This window comes from Salvia splendens, chromosome 3, assembly GCF_004379255.2.
Source record: "Salvia splendens isolate huo1 chromosome 3, SspV2, whole genome shotgun sequence".
Lineage (NCBI taxonomy): Eukaryota > Viridiplantae > Streptophyta > Magnoliopsida > Lamiales > Lamiaceae > Salvia > Salvia splendens.
The window spans coordinates 9,762,370-9,787,286 of record NC_056034.1 but is presented as its reverse complement, the minus strand read 5'-3'; the positions used below and the strand labels follow the sequence as shown (position 1 = coordinate 9,787,286).

Sequence of the window (24,917 nt, the reverse complement as noted above, 5' to 3'; positions counted from 1 at the left end):
TTTGTATATATACTAATTATTTGATTGAATGTTTTTGTGATACATTATTGATCATATTTTATTATTTATTATATTGGACATTATATTTTACATTATAAATTGAATTATACATATTTGTAACAGTAAAACGGTTCGACCAGTGATTAAACCGGTCCAACCGGTTGAACCATGAACAAGTAGTTTCACCGGTTCACTTACCGGTCCAATTTTTAAAACATTGGTAGTGAGTCCGATAATCACGTATATCAATATATAAAAAAGCCCATCAAATTCTTTAAGGGCCACTACATATTTGGGCTTCTTAACTTTGCGGCCCATTTATTAATCCCAATTGGGGCTAGAGCAAAAATTCAATGGTTGTTCCCTACGCTTAACCAGTAGTACATTGTAAACTGTAAGTCTGTAACTGAAACTTAGATTTGCCAGCTGAGGAACTCGAACACACACAAGAGAGCGCCAACGTCAACGAAAAATGAGCGGCAATCATATGATCTCGATCGTCATCGCGATGGTATGCATTGGCGTCTTCCGCGGTTCCATCACTGCAATTGCTACAGTTCCTGAATTGGGATCGGCTCGTGTCGTATTTCAGGTTAAATTTGTGGATTTTCGTTGTATCACTGATGATGATTCGAAAATCTGAGTGTTTTATTTCTTAGCGTTAATCATATGCAAAAATGAGATTACTTAATTGTGATGTGGAAGGTCAATTGGAGGGTTGACATATTGGTGATTGACGTTGATTAACTTTTTGTTCCTTGTTGATTGAGCATTTGGTCGTTTTTCGTTTTTGATTTTCCTTGCATATGTATGGATCGAGTGCAATTTTCTGTTCATGGAAATTTTGGGTTCACTGGTTCAAAATTCTAAAACATGGTCTTTTACCGGAGTGTCTCTTTTGGGGTATGGTGTTGCTGCAATCACAACTTATCATATGCAATGAGCAAGCTGAGGTGGAGAGGAATAAGCCACGTCGACAAGTGAGTGTAATCGTCTAATATGAGCTGGCGAAATTGAGCTGACTCAGTGAGAGTGTGCAGCTATAAATAGAAGGCAAAGGGCAGTTGATATTCATTCATGAAATTTGTGTGAGCTTGCGAGCTGTGGTCATCGTGAGAAGCCGGTGATCCGGTGATTCTCCGTTGGGGCATGGTGTTGTGTTGACCTGATGTGAGTGTAGAACTTTTTGGGGAATAGATACTCAATTCTGTGTTTCAATTTGGTTTTGTAAGCATTGGTTATTTCGGGGGGGTGGGGGGTGGGGTGCATTTGATTGCATCTGAATTGTTTGAATTTGAATCACTTGTGGCACTGCGCCCGTTGAGATGTTTTTTATTTGCTGTATTAGAGATGTTCTGTAATCACTTTCAAAATCGGGGAAATTTGCAGAGATAGGATTTGAATGCTATGAGAATTTAGATGAGAGAGCTCAAGAAATCTTTCAAATGACTTTATACATTAGTCAATGCCCCTATATCAGTATGGGATTTTTGCGTTATTTGCTAATGCTCCATGTTTATCTAATTCGTTGGGGTTCCAAAATTAATAAATAAAGGAGCTGTCATGAGACTGGTTATTGAATCAGAGAGATGATTTGTATTTTTTCCCTGTTTGAAATGCAGACAAATTATGGGGACATAGAGTTTGGTTTCTATCACAGTGTTGCACCAAAGACAGTTGAACACATTTTCAAGCTTGTTCGATTGGGAGGTTATAACACCAACCATTTCTTCAGGGTCTGTGGACAGTTACAATATGTGAAGCTCTGGATTGTGTATTGTGCGCGGACTTGTATAATTGTATTATGTTTTAAAAATGCAGGTAGATAAGGGGTTCGTGGCCCAAGTTGCTGATGTTGGTGGAGGAAGAACAGCTCCAATGAATGAAGTGCAGAGGTTGGAAGCTGAGAAAACTGTTGCTGGTGAATTTAGTGACGTGAAGCATGTCAGAGGTATTCTTTCTATGGGAAGGTAACTCCATCTCTTTTGGATTTATAATATGTTTTTGAGTTTTCATACTCATCTTTCTTGAAAAGTTGTAAATTAACAATTTCATGAATCTCTCATGGTACTTTTTAGTCTAGTTGTCTTTGACAAGATAAATGATTTAGTTATGTTGCATGTTCACTTGCATGATCTTATTCATAATTTTCATGTCACCTCTAAGTTTTATACATTGGCTCATATGTGATAAGTACAGTCATTTGGTAACTAGCCAGAATTTGTTTATCTGCCAATTGGCTTTGATCATGGTTTTTTTGTTCATAGACTATTAGTGCATTAAATTATATAAACACAATAATTCTTTTATGCAGGATAATCTTTATAAAGTGTACTTTATTCTGATTACAGATATTCGGATCCAGACAGTGCACAGTCATCATTCTCAATACTCCTCGGAGATGCTCCTCATCTTGATGGTCAGGTAAGCTGGAATGCTCTTCCCCATATATTTCTAACTGAATATTCTTTAGAACACTGCATTCAAAATAGTGACTGTTTTTAACTCTAATGTATCTTCAGTATGCAATATTTGGTAAAGTTACTAAGGGTGATGAAACCTTGAGCAAAATGGAGGAAGTTCCTACCCGGAAAGAAGGAATTTTTGTAATGGTATAACTCATTGTTCTCTTAAATTTGAGTTGTCTTTCGTTTCTTATAATCACTTTTATTTTTTAATTTTTTGAATTTACGTGGAAATATGACATTTAATTTGATTTTTAATTCTCTAATTGAAGCATATTTAATATGCGTGCAATTTCTTGGCATGCTACTGAATAATTTCTGCATGGTAGAACTTTCCTGTTGATGTTCTCGATCATGTTCCATTCATAGCTATACAAAGACTACAGTCTACAGGCAGAATATCTATTATGTCCAGCTGTACAATCTGCTTTCTTTGGTTTTATGAAGAGGCATCACATGATTGAATTATCCGTCTATTTGTTCTAGAGTCACTTGTAACCATGTTTTCCTTCTCCATTTAAATATTTCCTAAAGTGCTGACTGGAGTTCCCAGAATGTTTTGCAGTAAAACACATTTTTACTGCAAGTCTGTGGCTTTATTATGTTTCTTATCACATCTTCATCTATAGATTGTGGTAATTTGGATTGTCAAAGTAATCTATTCCCTTTTCTTTTTCCAGCCAACTGAGCGTATCACTATTTTCTCTACGTACTACTATGGTAAGTTGTGACCTATTTTTACTCATGTGCACATGCTCATGTTTTCCCTCCTGAGAAGTTTGATTAGATATATGTGTCTAATGGAATCAACATCAAGGAAAGTACTTTTTGTTTCTTTATTAGAATAAATACCATTATTATAAGACAAATTTGTTAGTTTAACTAAAGCCTGTAATTTTTGCAAATTTACGCATGAACTTTTAGAAGATTGATACTTAGTGCCACGAAATCCTCACTGCAAACCCTGAACCTCGCCATTACTAAACAGGCATCAGCTGTTGACTCCCCGTTCTCCATCCCTTTTCTTCCTTGAGTTTATTTTTTCAAATGACTCGAATTGACAATTGACATGAAAACTCAAACCCCAATGGTAAGACCTTAAGCATAGCCTCCTATATTCATGTTTCATTTATGTTGTCTATAGCTTCTGCGTTGGCCTCCTGACACCACATGCACCCCAAACATGGTGCAATTCACATGGAACATTTAAAAATCTCACCATCACCCATTGGGCCCTCTCTTGGTTTAATAAAGAAATTCCATTCAAATTATTTTAGTTAAAATTGAAAATTGCCCAAAAGTTAGTAGGAGTACTAATTTTGTTAGTTAAACCTTCTTTATTTGGCTTAGATACCGAGACGGAAAGTTGTGAAGACGATAGGTTGGAATTGAAAAGGAGGATTCTGGCATCGGCTGTAGAGATTGAAAAGCAGGTGAAAATCTGGATTTAATTTCACTTATCCTTTCAAGAACGTTAAATTGTTTACGCACGTAAGAGAAATTTTCCATGTACATTGCAGAGAATGAAGTGTTTTCCATAACATATCAAGTAATGTTGGGCCATCCTCAAGAGGCTTACATGCAGTAGGTGTTTTCTTTTTCTGTTTCACATTTTGTTGTATCTACAAAGTCATATCTTCTGTTCCCAAAAGAAGAGGCATTATGTTGTACAACTTGCTCTGAATCAGATGCGATGAGCTATGACTACCCTTAACATGCTACTATTAACAATTATTATGCAAATGCAGTAATACCTTTCTCTGAGTGATTGCTATTGCATAATTTGTTGTTCATTGTTGTATGATTGTGCTTCATACAGACGTCGGTGCTAGCATTGAAATGTGTTGTTGGCTAAAAGGTCACTGAGTGTTTATTTTGAAATGGCCCTCTAGGTGAATATAATAATGATTATAAATAAATAATAATTATTCTTGATGTTACTTGTCTTCATTCTTTATATTATCATATAAAACAATGGGGATATTGTGTCTCCAATAGAATTTTAAATAAACTGCAACTCATGCTATTATATATTGAGATCCAAGAAGAAAATGGTGCCCTCTTATTCGAGTTGAGTTGGGTAGGTTCAACAGAACATCATATCCATTAATGCAGTCAAACAAGAGGCTGCTCCAGATGCAGAATGTATGTAGAAGTTAGGGAAAAAACACATCACATGATATAACTAACTCTGGAGGCATTTCCCTCTGTGTGTTGTGTGAATTTTGTCTGCGGTAGTTGGGGATGGTGGTTTTGCTAGGGTGGTCCATATTCCCACGTTGATTATAGTTATGTTAATAGCTACATGGGTTGTTGGATCTATTGACTATATTGTGTTTGCAAATTGTATGGGACATGAAAAAGCAGCAGCGATACGGCAATGCAAGAACGTGACACTGCCGGCTAGTTTCGTTCACACACTCCTTCCCCAGGTATGGCTGACTTTAAATGAAATGTATATTTATATATATTTCTGCACAGTAGAAGTAGTTCTTTACACACTGTTAGCACAAGTGTTCGATAACATGTGTTTGTGTCACTGTGTGTGCACCTGTGCCAGTGACAGACATTTTTATGGTTTTGAAGTGTTGATCTCTAACCTTGTCTATAGGTAAGACCACAATGTAAATGTTTGTGGTGTGTGGTAAGTGTCGGCCTTTGTAAGCAGAAAAATGGTGGAACTATTGAATTATAGGAGGATATTAATGCCTAATATATGTGGGTGAAGACCTCCAACATTGTGAGTAGCCTTGTCAAGCTCTTTGACGACACTTATTTGAATCGACTAAACATGATATGACCGGCGGCCGGGCCCATGGCATGTTGAAACTTTTTCAAGTTGACATTTTGTGCCGGATCTGTGTGTATATCTAGATAAGAATGGTGATAAATACTCCTATATGATTATAAAAGAGTTAATAAGAGTCTTCTTCTAGATGGAGGAAACATTTCATGTGCGGCTGGACAAATCCTACATAACATTTCACTATCACACAATCAACGATTTCTTTATTTTGATTTTGCTGATGTTTAAATTGCTTCAACTAGTTTAAATTTAGAAAGTAGACCGACCCCTTAAATTGACACTGAAGAATATCAACGCAAAATATATGTCATAGAAACGTATTATGTTTTCTTTCTTTCTTTCTTCCAAAAAAGAAATTATTATTAGAAATTTGTAATGTTGCATACTTCCAGTGTCATAAATGGAAGCAGCCGCTAGATTCCTGCAAACATTAAATAAGGGCATGTTAGGTTAGGTTAGGTAAGGTAAGGTCGTTTTTCATCGTTCCACGAATCTCTAACAATAAAAATGGATGGCATTATCTGGGACACATGAGAGAAATGAAATATGGGTCTTTTCTTCTTCCTACAAAATTATAGGATGATTTTGTCCAATCGATTGTAGCGTTATATTAAAAAATGTCTCACCGTTTAAGTAATTAACATTTAGAACCCATCGTTTTATTTCGGGTATAAAATATCATGTAAAATAATTTTGAAGATTGGAACATCGACGTGACAGTTGAAATTATAAGTCGATTACCCAAACACATGCTGATTACCCAAAATTATACTTACATTGATTATTCAATCGACGTGTAATTTTGGATGTCACGTCGATATTTCGATCGCCAAAATTTTTTCAAAGGATAATTTATTCCCAAAAATGAAATAATGGGTAGTAAATGGTAAAAGGGGAGACAGTTTTGGGTAAACGTCACAAACGATGACACAAAATCAACCATTTGCCCGAAAAAGTACTCCGATATATCCTTTGTCTGCGCATAGTAGCCAACAATGTAAAAGAAGATCATTCGAAATTTAAAATTAGGGTCAACATGACAAATAGTCTTATCTTTTTAATACGGATCAAAATATTGTACAAACTCAATCATTTTCATAGAAACTTTAAAGATAATCTTTGCTTTGGCTTCATTAATGAATGGCTCAACCTCACGCAATCCTCCTTTTAATAATGACTCAAGATCTCCAAATCAATCAATAGAAATAGCAATAACCTTTTTTTGAGACACGAAAGGAAAAATCATTTTCTGTGCTCAAAGAGCAACATACGACACTGGCGAATCAACGACCTCCTTAAGTGGGTGAGTTCCGACCCCAGAAGTTCCGTTTTCTAGATACGTCATTATAGACCCACTAATCCTGAATGCTTGGAGCTGCTTTACATGTCATAAGACATGCATGAAATTATTTTGCAAGCCACGTTACATGTTGGCTAAGCTAACTAATATCACCAAAAGATTGTAAATCATTTTTTACATGTCTAAGTAATTAATAGTGCATCCAGATTAAATTAAATTTCATGTAGTCACCCTTACTCCAAATTTATATCTGACCAGCATTTTCTATTGTTCAACATGGGTTGTAAAAAGATAAATTTCCTAGTAAAAGTTTGGAATTTACATGCAAATGTGGTACTATGCTAGTAAAATAGCAAAATAACCACCCAACTATTTTTCTAAAATTTTAGGGCCCAGTGCCCCCATTGCTCAATTGTCCTACATACATCTATGTCCCCTATGTGGTCACATCTATTCATAAAACTTAGATAACAAAAAATTGGAGTATAAGATACTTTCATCCATAATTAATTAGGGTGGAGTTAAACTTTATAAACATTATAGCAGAATTATACTTTTGTATGTAAAAATAGGATTACTACAAATTAAATATGGAAACGACACGAGAAATGTGAACCAAGAGATTACAAAAGGTTGCAAGAATACAGAATGCAAAGAGCACCGCAAACGGAAACAATAAGGTAAGACTAGTTAATCATGCGTTACATTATGTCGATACTAAGTTGTAAGTCGAAACTACTATCCACCTTATCTTATTATACATTTATAATGTTATAGTACTATATTTTTAGAAAAAAAATACTCTCTCCGCCCCTGAAAAGTATGAACTATTTTCCTTTTAGTCCGTCCCGAAAATATATGAACTTTCTAATTTTGAACACTCTTTTCTCTCTAATGAGGTGATACATATTCTCCATTAATAATACTTTAAAAACTTTTTCTTTCCATCTCTCTCTTACTTTTCCAATTATGCATTAAAACTTGTGCCGAACCAAATGTTCATACTCTTTGAGGATAGATGAAGTATAATTATATATGGAATAATCTTATATACCTTGTGAAGAGTGCTAGTTGGCCTAACTTTCAGTACTTAAATCTGAGTTTAATATATTAACAAGAGATTTGCTGAGAGGTATCTTTGGGCAACTAGATCATGTGCATGGTGGCCGTACTGTATTGCATGGTTTTTCTCTGTACAATTACAATTAAATTGAATAATTAAGACTACTTGTTACTTATAATACTATAATATTGCCAAAAACCACCAACTGTGCCAGTTGGTTATATGCATTTAGCGCCAAGAAATTAAACTGACTGGCAAAATAATTTTTGTGGCGTTCTACATAAGAAAATAAGTGTATATAAATTTTTCTTGTACTCAATTATATTCATATATAAAATGTTTAGATTTTGGTATCCATTTGTGGCCACTATTTTCTTAAAATTCAGCAACGTAAGTAGATGTATAGATTAGAGAATAAAATCTCCATTTTTCACCGACATCTATATATGGTTTCAACAATACCATTATAATCTTTCACGTGACAATTAAGTAGTACTGTTAAATATAGTCTAATCAATCAAGGTAAACATTACATTATATTTGTGTGTGTGGGATAGCTATGATTATTAATTATGCCATAATTACCTCATCAAAATACACGTTCCATATAAGGCCATATATATATGATTACCGAAAAAGGTTTTCTTGTGTTTAATACTCTCTTAACCCTACAATATACACATTAGTAGTATTATTTTTGTGTGTGTGTATGTGAATGTATTTTTTTCTTTTCCTCGTCAAAATTTGATGTTGCCCCTCGGCGGTGTGGATTATATAGCAATATTGAAGAAGAAGAAGAAAATAAACCTTGATAGATCTTGTCAGGGTGAATTGGTCAAACAAAAGAAAATTATAGTGAGGACATGACTCGACAAAATCAAACTTCTTTTACCTTTTTCCAAAGCATCCTATTTAAAATCCCCAATGTGGTAAATTAATGGGTTCAAAACATTAATTATTACATTATCAGGTGGACTTATTATAGTCAAGACCGTGGCGGACGCAGAAATATTTTCTGGGAGGGGCTGTACAGTAAATGTTTTTAGTTAATACTCCTTTCGTCCCATAAGAATATGTACTCTTTCCTTTCGTCCCACAAGAATATGTACTATTTCCTTTTTAACCCGTCCCACAAGAATATATACTTTCTAATTTTGAAAACACTTTTCTCTCTTATGAGGTGAGACCGATTCTCCACCAATAATACTTTAATTATTTTTTCTTTCTATATCTCTCTTACTTTACTAATTTTGCATTAAAACCCGTGCCGAATCCAAATTGCATATTATTTAGGGACGAAGGGAGTATATACTTCTTTCGTCATTTAAAAATAGAGATTTCTGCAGCGACGCGAGTTTTATAGTGAAATTGATATAGTATGAAACATAAATGGATAAACTAGTTGAAATAGTATTAGTTGTAGTGGATGGAATCCACATCATTAATAATATAATATATAATAAAAAGGTTATCAAAATTTTAAAATGACTAATAAATCAAAAGATAAATATTTGCACTTACTGTATTTAACTATATTTAATAAGAGTAGTGAAAACATGTACTCCTTTAGTACCAACTAAGTTGAGTTGTATTCCTCAAATGTTCTAACTAAGTTGTGTCATTTCATTTTTAACAAAAAATAAAATATTCAATCAGTCTTACTTTATTTCATCATCTGTTTTACTCTTCACTTATATTTCCTACTTTATTCTTTATCTCCTACTTTTCAACAAAATTTCTTAATCTTCGTATCCAAAAGTTTCGTCTCAACTTAATTAGGACGGAAGGACTAATATTTTTAAATTACAGTGCAACAATTAAACATTTGTTAAACACTAAAACATACTAATAAATGTAGAACATGTGATATGAGTGTAGCCTATAGGTAGGGGACTTGACATTTGTAAATTTTACTATTATTATTAATTTAATTAGCCTTGGTTATCTCATCTTCTTCTTCAAGCGGCAACGACAGCCATTTTTTTAAAACTTTCTTCTGCAATTTCAAGTTTCAGCCCCTCCTTCTTATTCAATCTTTTACATTTTAGACTTTAGATACAGTAGTTTGGTGAGGACTAAAGATATTTTTTAAATATTTTAAAATTTTTTGAAGTACAAAATATTAAATAAATATAATTTGGGGATGGCTTAAGCCCTTCCTCCCTTGGCGGTGTGTCCGCCACTGAGTCAAGATATTAGAAACACTAAAAAATACTCCCTCTAGTCCCCATTAAATATTTCATATTTTCTTATTTGAACGGTGTCCAATAAATGTCTCTTTTCACTTTTACATTTTCCAATAAATGTCTCTTTTCACTTTTACATTTTTTGATAGTGAACCCTACATTCACTAATTCATTATTCTCACTTACATTTTATTATAAAACTAATATATAAAAGTATGACCTACATTTCACTAACTTTTTCTATCCACTTTTACTAACAAAGTTAAACAATTTTTTAAAACCGACACCGGTTAAATATGAGACAATTAATAGGGACCGGAGGGAAGTATTAGTAGACATACATGGACTCTCATGAGTTCATATATATAGTACTAGTTTAAAATTCAAGGTTAACAATTAGTAATTTGTGGTTTATAATTCAGAATTTTTATTCAGGATTTATATTATTATTAACATTAATATGCTGCGTAGGAAGCTACGTGGTAAAAGAGTATTATCAATTACTAATATTGGGAAGCACATTAAGAAGCACTTCCTGAAATAAAAAATTAATAAGAGGTCGATATTATTATTTAGAGGGAACATAATTTTTGGTCCACGAACTTTGCCAAAGTATCATTTTAGGTCCGTGAACTTTGAAAATATCATTTTAGGTCCGTGAACTTTGAGTTAGTATCATTTGAGGTACTTTTTACTATTTCCAAGTTTTTTTGGACGAAAATACCCTCAATACCTTAAAGTATATATATTTTTAATAAATTTATCATATACTCATAATTTTTTATAAATATCTTTACAATATATTTTTGACAAATTTTCTAAATATAATTTGACCTTAAATATTATCACTTAATTTTGTGACATGCAAGTAAAATTGCTTCTTCAATTTTTTTAAAAATTGAATAAAAAACTTTTCTTTAATAATAAGAAATTGAATAAAGATACATGCAAATGTATCTACAAAGATACACACAACACACAGATCTTTATTCAATTTTTTATTATTAAAGAAAGTTCTTTATTCAATTAAAAAAAATTAATATAAAAAATTGAAGAAACAATTTTACTTGCATGTCACAAAATTAAGTGATAATATTTAAGGTCAAATTATATTTAGAAAATTTGTCAAAAATATATTGTAAAGATATTTATAAAAAATTATGAATATATGATAAATTTATTAAAAATATATACACTTTAAGGTATTGAGAGTATTTTCGTCCAAAAAAACTTGGAAATAGTAAAAAGTACCTCAAATGATACTAACTCAAAGTTCACGGACCTAAAATGATATTTTCAAAGTTCACGGACCTAAAATGATACTTTGACAAATTTCGTGGACAAAAAATGATGTTCTCTCTATTATTTATAAATAATATAAACAGGAGTTGCAAACTCTGCTGCTCAAACGCCGAAGGTGTCTGAGAAAATCAAGAACATGGGCACGAATCTCGCCGGAAAATACTGCTTCATATCCCCCTCACGTGCCCATCTCTCAAGATTCTACCACTTCAACTACATATTTTATTTATTCTTGATTATCAATTTAGATCTTGTTTTTTAATATGCCCAACACAATTACCCAAGTTCTTGCATAAGTTAAATAAAATCCATAAAATATTTGAAAAGTCAGATATCATACACTCGACCAGTATATCTTTTGATTGCCAAACATTAATATTGGTTTCTATTTTTATTTTTTTTACAAGAAAATTAATCTCTCATACTATTAGTAATGTTAGATAAATTCAATTGTCTTATTAGAGCATCTCCAATGCACGGATGTCCCACTCGGACATCCACTAGGACTTCCCAAAAGCACTTCCTGCCACGTCACTAGGACTTCCCATCCCACTGCCACGTCACTAGGACTTCCCCTGCACAATCCGCCCTTCCCACTAGGACTTCCCGCAATAAAAAAATCACAAATTCACAAATAAAGCAATTTACGTTTACGGAAATAAAATTTCAACACGAATACGAACGGGAAAAATTAACAACTTCATTAAAAAAAGCATACATGATTCGAAAAAAAAATTACATAGTAATAAAATAAAAAAAAATTAATAACATCAACGTCAACCCCTCTGCGTCCAAACCTCTTCGATAATATCGTGCTGAAGTCGTATATATAGAGTTTAAAAAAAAAAAATTAATACCGGACGTCCGACCCGGACGTCCGCCAGCACGTCGCCCGGACGTCCGAGGACATCCGACGTCCTTACGGGACGTCCGTATCCGAGTTGCTTCGTTACAATGGCGGACGTCCCGGTCGCCCGTCGCGGATGTCCGACCGGACGTCCGCCATTGGAGATGCTCTAAGTTACCCCATCGACGAGGACACTTTGTTTTGTCTTTACTGATGCAATTTAATAAAGGCCGGGGATTAGTTTAGAAGGTAGCGTCATTCAAAGTTCAAGCTAGAGAATATAATTACTTAAAAAGTGTAGTGTAATTAATTAGTTGTATGAGTAATTGAGTCAAATGTAAAGCAGAGTTTACTAGACACCACGTGTTTGATCTGACCCAAAAATCTCGATCAATGTGCATGTAATCTAATGATATTATGATACCTAGTGGTCAACATTCATCAAATTTGAAGCTTATGATATAGTAGTATATACTTCAAATTTAATACTCCTCCTCTATATATGTTGGTGAAAATTTCTTTTACTAGATATTGTCCTTATAGGCAGATCGAATCTTGCGTCTTGTTTCAAATCAAGAGTTTCGGTTCTAATTAAAAATCTTTCTTTAGTTTGATTATAATTTGACCCGTATAGTTTTGTCTAGGAGTATTTTTTAAAAATGGAGATCATTCATTTAAGAACTTTTCTGAAATAAATTAATACTAGTTGGCTGATTTATAAATATAAGTTCCCGACTCAATCAGTTTGTTGATTTATAAATATCAGTTTTTGAGTCAATATCAGGAACTGATATTAATGTATTAGAGAACCGAGTTCTCACTAGAACCGCCTTTTCAAAAAATCACAAGTCCTATATGTATGTATATTTGGTAGTATGAGTAGACAAGGATATAAATAATAGTGTAAGTTGTTGTGCTTAAATATAAAAATGAGAAGAGATAATAAGATAACATGGGCTTGCGTGCTTAGACTGACACAAAATGGCCCGCAAACTTGTGATAAACAAGCAAAATTTGGCTTAACCCTTAACCCCATTTTGGCTCCTTGGGGAACATATGGACTAGGACAGTATGGCTTCTCTCTCTCTCTCAACACATTGAGTAGTAGTAGTAATAGTAATTGATTTGAGAGAGTTTTTAATTTTCCAACTTCAAATTGATCTCTATTTAAAAAGAGGCATAGCCACTGCTTTCTCCCATGCACTTGTATTCATCACCTCCAACACTACTCCTTGTGTGTTTTCTTCCATTTCTTATCCCTCCCACCTTCATTTAACTCACTCACCTATATATATACCTAGCTAGGGTTCCACTAAAACAAAAGAAAAAACCTCTCCAAATTATAAATCATCAATTTCTTAGATCAATTCAATCCTACCTACAATGTCGAGCAGGAGATCGCGTTCCAGACAGTCGGGAGCCTCCCGAATCAGCGACGAACAGATCGTCGATCTCGTCTCCCGACTCCAGCAGCTCATCCCCGAGATCCGCAACAGACGCTCCGACAAGGTAACAACCTTAATATTTCAACCCAGAAGTATCATATTCTATTTCTCTTGTTTCTTCCATTCACATTTTTTTTTATTTCTGTGGCCTTGCTTTCACTCATTAGGGATAAGCAGTTTGGTCCACATTTTCTTCATTTATTGCACAATTAGTTATGTGGGACTCCAATGTTCCCCATACCTCCACACACACACACACACAAACAATCTTGACAAAATTAGGCTAATTAATTAGTTTAATTATTGGTTTGGGCAGGTTTCTGCTTCGAAGGTGTTGCAGGAGACTTGCAACTACATAAGGAGCTTGCACAGAGAGGTGGATGATCTCAGCGATCGACTATCTGAGCTGCTCGAGTCCACGGACAGCGATAGCGCTCAAGCAGCCATAATTAGGAGCTTGTTAATGTGATGATTAATTAATAAATATGTTAATTACGCCTTTTTCTTTTGCTCCTTGCTGTCTAGGGTTTGGTCAATATGTAAGGCCGACTTAGAACTTTTCCCATCTCCTATAGCTATTTGGGTGCTATGCCTAATTAGTTTTATATATATACATATATATAAATATTATTATTGCGTTTAGACTACTTTTTTAATTCGATCCCTTTTTTTATCTAGTCCTACTTTATATATAAATATAAGTTGAGATTACAAAAAGGGTCTCTTATCCAGTTCCCAGCTTATGGCTTAATATGCCTTTGTTTTATTAAATTTTTGTATCAGTTTTTTTTTTATAAATTGATGGCTAGGAGCTACACTATTTATATGCTTTTCAAATGATGCTAATGAGTAATACCTACGAGCATCCACAATAAGAATAGCCTAGCCATAGCTGGGCCATAGCCTAGCCACAAACTCCTCCTGCCACATTATCAATACTAAAATTCCTCCTGCCACATCATCAGGACAAGCAACTGGACAAGCAATAGCTCAGCCATAGCCTAGCCACAATAAACAAAATTATAAAAATAAATAATTAACAATTACACAAAATACGGAATTAAATTTACGACACAGATACGGAAAAACTCAATAATAATATTAAAAATTAAAAAGTACATTAATTAAAAACAATTACAGAAATCTAAAAAAAAACTCCTCCTCCACACACGAGCCCCCCGCCTCCGCCTCACTCATCGTCGTCGTCGCCGTAGCCGCCGCCGTTGTCGCCGCTATCCGAGACCCCCAAATCTGCGGCATCTGAGCCCCCCACCTGTGCCACGGAGGGATTCAAATCGGCCCGCATACTCACGAGCATTGTGTGAAGAAAACTCTTCTCCTTGGGGTCAGTTGCATCCCTCCATTAAGCTAAGATCTTGTACATCTGAGTTCGCGCTTGTTGACGCGCGAAGAAGAGGAGCTCGGATGTCAACCCGCCAACAGGGGGGATGCCGACTGGACCTCCTGGGAGGTCTGGCGAGCCCGTCGCGCCCGCCTTTGACCAACCGGGCGAGTGCGGCGAGCAAACGCGGGAGGGGACGGGGTTTCATGTACATCATCGGGGAGGTCGTGGGAACCGCCGCTGTAAGCACCGGTATAGTTCAGGCGCTGCTTCTTCGGCCAGCCAGCATCTACACATGCCCGAAACTTATCGGAGTCCATCAGCACCTCATAGCAGTTCCAGTAGGTGAACTCCTTGTAAAGCCCATGCTGGGGAAAAGCTTTCTCCGCTATCCTTCTGCAGTCCTCGTCAGTTTGGCCACTGGTCTGCATTCGGAGGGCATTGGTGTACAAGCCAGAAAATCGGGAGACCCCAGCCCAGATTCGGTCCCACCCCTTCCGGCACTCCTCCCCGCCGCATGGCCTCCCCTCCGGGCAAAATGCTTTGTAGGCTGCTGCTATTTTAGCCCACAAGTTGACGATCCTCTGATTGTTTGAGGCGAGGGGATCATCGCAAACACTCACCCACGCCTTGGACAGCGCGACGTTCTCCGCATCCGTCCACTTCCTCCGTGCAGCTGTCGTCACCAGCCGGCTGCGACGACTCGCCGACCACCCTCTTCCCCTTCTTCTTCTTGGGCGCGCCCCGACCCCGCCCTACTCCCCCCTGTTTGAACGGGAGTGGCCGCATCCCCGAGATCTATTCCCAACTCCTCTAAGGAGAAGGTCTCAATGCCAGTGAACTGCGTCTCCGCTGGGGTCGATGTGTGCGAAGAAGCAGTAAAAAAATCAAAACTGGGGCGATAGACGTTGCCCCCCCCCCGGCGTCCCCTGCATCCCCGGGTACCCCGGCATCATCTGCATCTCGGGTGCCCACCCCGGCTTCATCTGCATCCCGGGTTGCATCCCCGGTACCCCCTGCCCGCCCTGCATCGCCGCCCCCCCGGCATCCCCTGCCATCCCGGCATACCACCCCCAGATGCCATCCCGGGCATCATCTGCTGCCAAAGGTACATGTTGTAGTACCCGGCCATCGGACCCCATCCACCTCCCACGGGTACCGTGGGAGTTTGAGACCCGCTCGTCCTTGGAGTAGGCTCGTTGTTGTGCTCCATTTCGCGTTGTTGCTCTTGTACAGAAATTAAGATAGAGAGAATACTCGTTAAAACAAGTGGTGCAAATGAAAATGACGTGCAAATCGCGTATATATAGTGTTTTGAAAATTAAATAAAAAAAATTCCGCTTGTCGATCGGTCGCCGACCGGGAGCCTACAATGGCGGCCAACCGATCGGCGAGCGCATCGGCCAGCGCTCGGGAATCGGCGTGCACTCCCCGTTTTTCTCACCGATTTGGCGAGCGGACCGGCGAGCGCCAGGGATCGGCTAGCCGGTGGGCTCGCCGCCATTGTGGATGCTCTAATGCTTTTCAAGAACTTTACTGCTATAGTAATGTACTAACGTAACGTATGTATAGTGACATATTAGTAATTTATTCCACCTATCTCGTACGGACATGCATAAAAAATGATGCCCAGGAATAATATTTTTAATGCTAGCTAGATTACAAAATGATATCAAATTAAACTACTTATATCAGCATTAATATAAGAATTATTTGCCTAGTAAGTCAGAAATGGTGTGCACTAAAACTATGCAAAGACCAGTGTCGACATATAATTATATATATACATGTCACATATGAATTATGATAGACATGAGTAAGAAAATTTGTTGATGTTGAATATACCTACTTCTTGCAATCTGGGGTCTGCTTGTCTTATGCTCCCTTAAAAGAATGCCAAATGTCTTCTGTAGGGAATCTCAAAGCCGAAAAGTAGGAAGAAAAAATGCATGCAAAATGCCTTACCCTTACGATGAGAAAATTAAAAAAGGCAGAGCAATAGACAAGCTGCATATTATAAAAAAACAAAATACTATTTATAGCTAGGTAGTCTTATATAATTACTGTTGTTTTAGGTGATCAGCAAGATAAACTTTTTTAATGATCTTTACGAGGTCGATCATATTGATGATATCGATATTGTTTAATAGTGGAGTAAGTAATTAATAATTCTACGTGTCATATTCATGCTATGCTAGTACTAATATTTATACATATTAATTGCTTGTATATCTACATTTTAATACGAATACAATATTTCACACAAGAAAAACAGTACCCCGATAACTTAATTAATAACATGCATGGCTATCAAGCTTTAGTTTATATATTACCATGAAAAAATAACGTGCTTCTGATATTTTTTTCCTATTGCTGGCTTGACCATCATCTTTCAGAGCTAGATTTAAATCACATTCAATCAACTAGTTGCATGTTTTTTTTAACATACTCCCTCCATCCAACGGAAATAGACCACTTTTGTCATTTTAGCCCGTCCCATAAAAGTGGTGCAAGCAACGCAATGGTGGAAGGCGATGGCGGTGGTGATAAATTTGAAGAAAACCGAGAGAGAAGTTTTGAGATGAGATTGAGACCGATAGACAATGGCGATTGTGGATGCGACTTGATGCAACGCTACGCTGGTAGGCGATGGTGGTGGTGGAGGTGGTGAAGACAAATGAGAAAAGAATTAGAGAGAAGATGGATGAGTATGAGAGTGATTGTGTTGGAAGAAGGGTTCTTTGCCTACATAGGATCCATTTGTTTCACTTTTATAATGGTGGATGAACAAATGTAGGAAATGTTGTACGTAGATGATCCTTTTTTGGGTTTAAACTATTACTTTAAAAGCGTTTATTTTAATCTTTAGAATTCATGAATTATAAAGAAAAGTGGGTGGACTTCATACATACTTTACGTAGTTCCTTTTTAGTTGGCACCAATTGAAGATTTTGAATAGAAAACGATTATTTTGATTTTTGACGGACTAAAATGCTAAATAATGACAAGTCGAGGGACCCCAACGAAAAGATTAGAGACCCATGTATATAATAAGCTGAAAATTAAACACTCAAAGCTCTACTGTGCTCTGTCTTCGACTCTTTTTTGTCTTCACGAATCATCATCTGCAATCCACCCAACCTTCTCCTCTAATTAGGTAATCTGCAAAAAGGTGAGGTCGCAAAATTATTTCGAAATTGCTCGAATATTATATTTTAAATTGAAATTTGTTGATACTTGATCTTCAGCTCTTTGTTTCTTTTGTGTGCAAGTTTCAAATCAACGCTTATTTTTCGGCTTTTTAAAGGTGGAATATTTCGTTTTCTGATTTCGAGTTCTTAATTTGCTTGCATTTTAAATAAGATTTGCTTGGTTATTTGATCGTTCAATTTTTGCTCTTAATTTTCTCCGCTGCTGTTGAAATTGGGAATTTTCGTATTCGCCATTACGTGAAAATTAGGTTGTGTACTGGAAGTTTAAGATGTGTGTGATTGACTGTTATCCTTTTTGGAAGATTTAATAAGTTTAAGCTCATAGCATCTCATAAAATTTAGTAAAATATTTTGCTAATTCTGCATGATTGATTCGAATATATATTGTGGTGGTGGCAAATTGGCAATGCATTGCTTAAATTTGTTTGACCATAGGACTGTCTCTTCGGGTAATCTTTTCTTTAGAAGTAAAGTTATTGTTCAGGATATATTGAAGTTATATCTCCACAGACTTTGGAGAAGGATCTAGAGCTACCGAGAAGCTACCAAGTTACAACCTATATGCTATATTAAATTAGGTATATTAGTATTAAATTAGAGAATAGGCTAGAGATTAGAGGAATCCTCTAGATTGCTAATGTCGGTTATAAACCGACTTAGTATGACTATAAATTGGTATTAGGAGTTAGCTAAGTGTGTGTGTGAGAAAAGTGTACACCAAAGAGTGTGTGTGCATGTGTGTTTAGTAAGATAGAGTTATAGCTATAGTGTGCGAGGTGTGTCCTCGTATAGTTAGAGGTGTGTCCTCGAGTTCTTGTGAGGTGTGTCCTCCAAGAGTGTATTTTGGGGTGTGTCTCCAAAAGTGTTGTAGTGTTGTGTTGGTGTTGTGTACACCATCGTGTTGTGTATCGGTGTTTCGTACATCGTTGTCGAGAGTTTAATAAAATTATGTTTGTGTGTGTTTTTATAATCGATCCTAGAGTACCGCTGATACCCAACAAGTGGTATCAGAGCCATGTCGAGTTGTGGTGGTTGTTATTGTAGTTTTTTTACAAATAAATTATGATTTATAAATTCTTAAATGTTGGAAGGCATACAAACAATGAAATAAAAATATTCCGAATCCAAAGATACTAACTAAACTATAACCGTAGTATATCAAAAAATTGTGCAGTACTCAATCCAAAAATCATGTTATTAATTCATGCAACTCGATCTTGGCACCTACTTTTGTTTTAGGGTCGACAATGTAGGCTCGATCTTGACAATTCACTGCTCAGCAGAAGAATTGGTAGAGGACGAGCTACCATCCGAGTCGGACTCACTTCCATCGATCACTATATTGGACAAGGTAGAAACAGAACTAGTCGGCAAATTGGCCGAGTCACTAGCATACCAATCATCTTTTTTAATCTTATTCTTCTCCCCGTATATACCATCAAAGAGAACTCGGCCACATGTGTTACAGCTTATTTTGAAGTCGTCCTTATATGGCTCACATCTTCTTGCACAGTGACTGCACCATTCCGATTTCATAATGGAATTATGAATTTAAATTTAACGAAACAGTTGGCTGGTTATCGGAGTAATTGGTTATTGTAGTTGTGTTCTTTTGTGGTGTTCATTCGCAGGTTGAGAGTATGCTGTTACTCTGCCGGAACTAACAGTCAGGCTGACTATTGTTGGAGCCGCTACTCTGTCGGAGTTAATAGTCAGGGACTATTGTTAGCGTCGTTACTCTACCAGAGTTAACAGCTGGAGAAAGCAGTACCAAATGGCGGATTTTTCTGGAGTTGCCAATAGCATCGAGAAGCTAAATAGCAACAATTACGGAAATTGGAGTATCCGTATGCGACATTATCTCATAGGTCAGGACTTATGGGATATTGTTGGAGGAGAGAGAACCACACCACTGACTGGTGACGCAAAGGCGCGAAAGGAGTGGGAGATGAAATGCGGAAGAGCGGATGCATCGTATCAGGTTAGCTAACACACCGAAGGAGGTGTGGGAGATTCTGAAGACCGCTTTCGCCAAGAAGAACGAGGCAAAGCTGCAGCGCTTGGAGAATGAGCTATTCTCCATCTCGCAACGGGAGCTTAATGTAACTCAGTACTTTTCTAATTATGTGAAGAGATTTCGAAATTAGATCCTGATAATGTGATTAATGAGATGAGAATAAGGAGGATAATTATCCACGCTTTAAGAACCAAGTTTAAGGGTCTTGTGACTACTGCCTCTCGTGGTTGGGCTACACTAGGGGCGGGCATTCGGGTTTCGGTTCGGTTTTTTGCCAAAACCGAAAAATCGAATTTAGGTCAAAATCTAAACCGAACTGAAAAACCGAAAAACCGGAAACCGAACTTAAAAAACCGATCAAAATTGAAAAAATCAAAATTTTCACAAAAATCGAAAAACCAAAAAAAAAAATGGAGTATACATTAATATGTATATATAATATTTTATTTTAAATATACTAATAGAATATAATATATACTATATAATATATAAAATTAATAGAATATATATATAATGCATTATGCATATTATATAAAATATATTAAAAGAATATATATTATATACATGATATAATATATTAAATTAATAGAATATATATATATATATAAAATATAATTCGGTTTTTTTTTTGCCCGAACCAAAAAACCGAAATTTTTGAATTTTTAAAACCGAGCCGAACTGAAAAACTGAAAAAACCGAACCGAATTTTAAAATTTCGGTTTGGTTCGGTTCAGATATTCGGGTTTCGGTTTTTTTTGCTCACCCCTAGGCTTCACAGCCAACTTTGGACGAGTTAGAAAACATCTTGTCCAACGAAGAGACTTTGGATGATAAAATGTCCAAAATAGTAGTGAAGGATTATGAGGAAGAAGCCTTGTTCACCGGCAATAGGGGCCGCTCTATCAGAAATGATCGCAGGCAAAGAAGAGACGAAGGTGATCGTGGTTACTGGCGTAAAAGAGAAGAAGATGATCGGGAAGATAGGCGCTCTCAGCTAGGGGGAGCAGAATGCAGAGATTGTCGGAGCAGCGAATCTCATCAATCAAGAAGATTTGATGGAATATGTTATAATTATGGGAAGAAGGGCCACATAGCCAGTCGGTCAAAGAATAAGCCAGTAGAAAGTCATGCAGTGATAACTAGCGGAGCATCACCGGATGAAGAAGAATGGGATATGGAAGCATTAGCTATTCTGAGTGACGGAGAGTTGGAGTCTCATGCGTCCACTGTTATAGAAGAAGAAGATTGGGATTTTGAAGATTCCACACTGATGATAACTGAAGATGAGTGGGATATATCCGTACCAGGAGAGACATTGAGAGAAGCAAATGGAGGAATAAAGCTGGAGCTGCTAGAAATCGAAGAGAAGACAGATGAGCAACTTGTGGAGCTTCCAGAAATGCAAGAAGATAATGTTGAAGGTGAAGAAATAGAAATATCAGAGGTTGAAGCGGATCAAGTAGCGAAAAGGCTGAAGCAACTGGAAAAGATTTTAGAGCCTGAAGAAGAGTCGGAGAAATCACAAGCTCAAAGATCAAGCACAACACAAAAGAAAGCAAATTCCGGAAAAGGAGAATTTGGAGAAGCCAACCTACCTAAAAAATAGTGTCAAGGTACGCATCCTGAAGAGCTCAACACGGCGAAGCTACAGAGGCTACAAGAGCAACTAAACATACGGAGAAGAAAGTCGGTGTCGAGGGGGAGTATTGAAGTTATATCTCCACCGACTTTGGAGAAGGATCTAGAGCTACCAAGAAGCTACCAAGTTACAACCTAGATGCTATATTAAATTAGGTATATTAGTATTAAATTAGAGAATAGGCTAGAGATTAGAGGAATCCTCTAGATTGCTAATGTCGGTTATAAACCGACTTAGTATGACTATAAATTGGCATTAGGAGTTAGTCAAGTGTGTGTGTGAGAAAAGTGTACACCAAAGCGTGTGTGTACGTGTGTGTTTAGTAAGATAGAGTTATAGCTAGAGTGTGCGAGGTGTGTCCTCGTATAGTTAGAGGTGTGTCCTCGAGTTCTTGTGAGGTGTGTCCTCCAAGAGTGTATTTTGGGGTGTGTCTCCAAAAGTGTTGTAGTGTTGTGATGGTGTTGAGTACACCATCGTGTTGTGTATCGGTGTTTCGTACATCGTTGTCGAGAGTTTAATAAAACTCTGTTTGTGTGTGTTTTTATAATCGATCTTGGAGTACCGCTGATACCCAACAGGCTATACCCAACAGGCTATACGCCAACTTATGGAGAAACTTTCGTGTACTGGAGATGATTGACTGAATTAGTTAGTTGAAACTTGAAACCTGTGTAAACAATGACTAGGTTATCATGCTATTACTCGTTTAATCGTTTTATTATAGAAATAATACAGTTGAGGCAGGTATGATAGCCAACTTCCTTTAGTTGGGCTGGTTTAACATGAAGCATCACCTAGCTGTGAAGTATCTATATTTTCTCGATCATTTTTTGCCAGGAATATGTTGACTGAGACACATAATTTCATGTAAAACCCCACTGACGATATTTTTCCATAGGCTGAGCTCATGCAATTTTATTATGAATGAGTTGATTCTGGAAACAACACCGTGGTCAATAAATTATGTATTCTGGCATAAGCACATTATCTTGCACGAGATATTAATTGCTTTATGCATTAGGAAGCTATATCTATCTCACTGTAGAACTACTGAAATGCTTATACCTCCCCTTAAGTCTATATGTGAAATGGTTGCTACGTTGTAGTTAGTGGTTAATGCTAATGAGAATGTTCTAACCCATTAGTTAACTCTTTTTAGGGACACTCATTTGTCTCAGAAATGAGCCCAACTGATTATACTGCAGAAGTTACAAGTTTGTCATCTAAAGCGACTGAGAAGGATGTCTTTGATTTTTTTTCTTTCTGTGGTGCAATTGACCATGTTGAAATTGTCAGGTAATCTTATATAGTACCAATCACTTTTATGCTTCTCTACATCAACCTTGGAATTAATAGCCAAGTAAATCTTTTATACAGACTTATCAAATATCTGTATGTGTGCATGTATTTGCGTGTCTAAACTTCCTGGAGTTACATCCTTTCTATGTGTTTGATGACGTTCAGGATTGGTAGTTTGAATATACTATCATATATTGTTACAAAGCTAATGAACCAATCTAAAAGGAAAAAGTGTATTTACTGACGAGGGAGCAGTTTTGTATTGGAGTATCAATTTCTTGAGATTATCTGCATTATGTTTTACCATCAAAACAACTAATGGAGTTTTCCTATGATTCACAAATTATTACACTAAGCCAACTATATTCTCTACCTGGGCATCAAATGCAATTGCCAATTTTCTTTGCACAGTAATTATTAGAGTAGAAAAACCTTTTCTCTATGTTTAGATTTTACCCCCTTGCCAGAAGTTATCAGCTACTAATGATTAAATTTTGGACAAGTATATCTTGTGCTATTATTTATGCATATTTAGCCCCTAAATCTCTTGGGATTTGCTTTCTGTGGTTGACAAAAAAAAAACAGAGCTGGTGAGCATGCATCCACGGCCTATGTGACATTCAAGAACCCCCATGCTTTGGAAACTGCTGTCCTGCTCAGTGTAAGCTGATTTTTAGATTTTTCATTTTGTGCTAGGATGGTTAAATTGTAAACCAGTCTAACATCAATGAATCAAACCTCGATTTTTTGTTCAATCCTGTGCACAACTTATCAATAGTTTTGTCTTCTTTAACGATGTGTTATTGAATTTATTACAATTGTCACATATTTTAAATATTTTTTTGCGATCAATGTTGATGCTCGTGCAGCTACATAATTATGTGTTTTCATGCGAGTTCCTCATTCATGTAATTGGATTCTTTTATAGGGAGCTACTATTGTGGATCAACCTGTTTGCATAACCCGATGGGGACATTACGAAGATGACTATGATATGTGGAACCGTTCTACATGGAAAATTGAAGAAGAAAGCAGTTCAAGTGTAATTTCCCGTACACCCAGTTGATACTATCAGGTGATCTTGGCTTCTTGTGTCTAATCTCGTTGAATTTGTCTGAGAGACAGGACTCTCGAGCCCCTCGAGCTGTTCCCTCTGCTGGGGAAGCCGTATCTCTTGCTCAAAACGTGGTGAAAACAATGGCAGCTAAAGGATACGTGCTGGGAAAAGATGCGTTTAGCAAGGCAAAAGCCTTGGACGAATCCCATCAGGTATCAGCAACAGCAGTAGCCAAGGTTGCTGAGCTGAGTGAAAGAATGGGGCTAACTGATAAGATATTTGCTGGGGTTGAAGCAGCGAAATCCGTGGACCAAACATACCATATCACAGATACTACAAGAACGGCCATATCTGCAACCGGAAGGACTGCAGCTTCTGCTGCAAATGCTGTCATTAACAGTAGTTACTTTGCCCGAGGAGCTCTATGGGTATCGGGCGCTCTGAGCAGAGCTTCTCAGGCCGCAGCCAACATGGGTGCTCATGGTGTCAACAAATAGGAGCTGCCTGTTGTTCGTATGTCTCCTTTGTTATCTATATGTATCATCGAGTGTTATGGAACTCCTGTGACATCATAATATTACATCTAAGTTAAAATGCAGAAATAGGAACTTTTTGTTACAACTGATATACATCTCCACACACATGCACCTGAAAATGCAGAAAATACGGGATTTCACTACTAATTCTTCAAGGCGTTTAGTGGAAGGAATTTATTTGTAGTGAAGGTTCAAACTTTCCCCGTGTCCGGCTATCTATCGGTGAGTTCACGTCTCCCTTAGATAAAAAGGCACCTCTATATGTAAAGTACTAGTATAGTTACTACCTCTATTTAATAACATAAATGTAGTTGGAAATATTACTACTACTATGGAGGAGTACATTTTATTGCATCGTTACGCCATGCAATCCTCATCAACACACACGTCATTACTCCTAG

General features: G+C 36.7%; 3 protein-coding genes across 4 annotated transcripts; all 3 read left to right on the top strand.

Annotated features, from left to right (window-relative positions):
- The first annotated feature begins 400 nt into the window (after positions 1-400).
- Positions 401-4,231, top strand: LOC121795046 (peptidyl-prolyl cis-trans isomerase CYP23-like). Its single transcript, XM_042193478.1, has 8 exons — positions 401-592; positions 1,623-1,736; positions 1,822-1,970; positions 2,352-2,424; positions 2,523-2,612; positions 3,146-3,185; positions 3,816-3,898; positions 3,986-4,231. The coding sequence occupies exons 1-8, from the start codon at positions 473-475 to the stop codon at positions 4,004-4,006; spliced, it is 690 nt and encodes a 229-aa protein (XP_042049412.1). The 5' UTR covers positions 401-472; the 3' UTR covers positions 4,007-4,231.
- An 8,677-nt stretch (positions 4,232-12,908) lies between these two features.
- Positions 12,909-14,056, top strand: LOC121793864 (transcription factor PRE6-like). The gene is made up of 2 exons (XM_042191889.1): positions 12,909-13,478; positions 13,731-14,056. Exons 1-2 carry the CDS (start codon positions 13,353-13,355, stop codon positions 13,881-13,883), a joined length of 279 nt encoding a protein of 92 aa, XP_042047823.1. The 5' UTR covers positions 12,909-13,352; the 3' UTR covers positions 13,884-14,056.
- A 3,764-nt stretch (positions 14,057-17,820) lies between these two features.
- Positions 17,821-24,876, top strand: LOC121794814 (binding partner of ACD11 1-like). Of its 2 annotated transcripts, none has more exons than XM_042193165.1 (5): positions 17,821-17,928; positions 22,784-22,920; positions 23,509-23,584; positions 23,852-23,965; positions 24,049-24,876. In XM_042193165.1, exons 2-5 carry the CDS (start codon positions 22,805-22,807, stop codon positions 24,475-24,477), a joined length of 735 nt encoding a protein of 244 aa, XP_042049099.1. In that variant the 5' UTR covers positions 17,821-17,928; positions 22,784-22,804; the 3' UTR covers positions 24,478-24,876. The 2 variants fall into 2 exon arrangements, with proteins under 2 accessions (XP_042049099.1, XP_042049098.1); XM_042193164.1 differs by having other exon boundaries at positions 17,843-17,913.
- Positions 24,877-24,917: the final 41 nt, after the last annotated feature.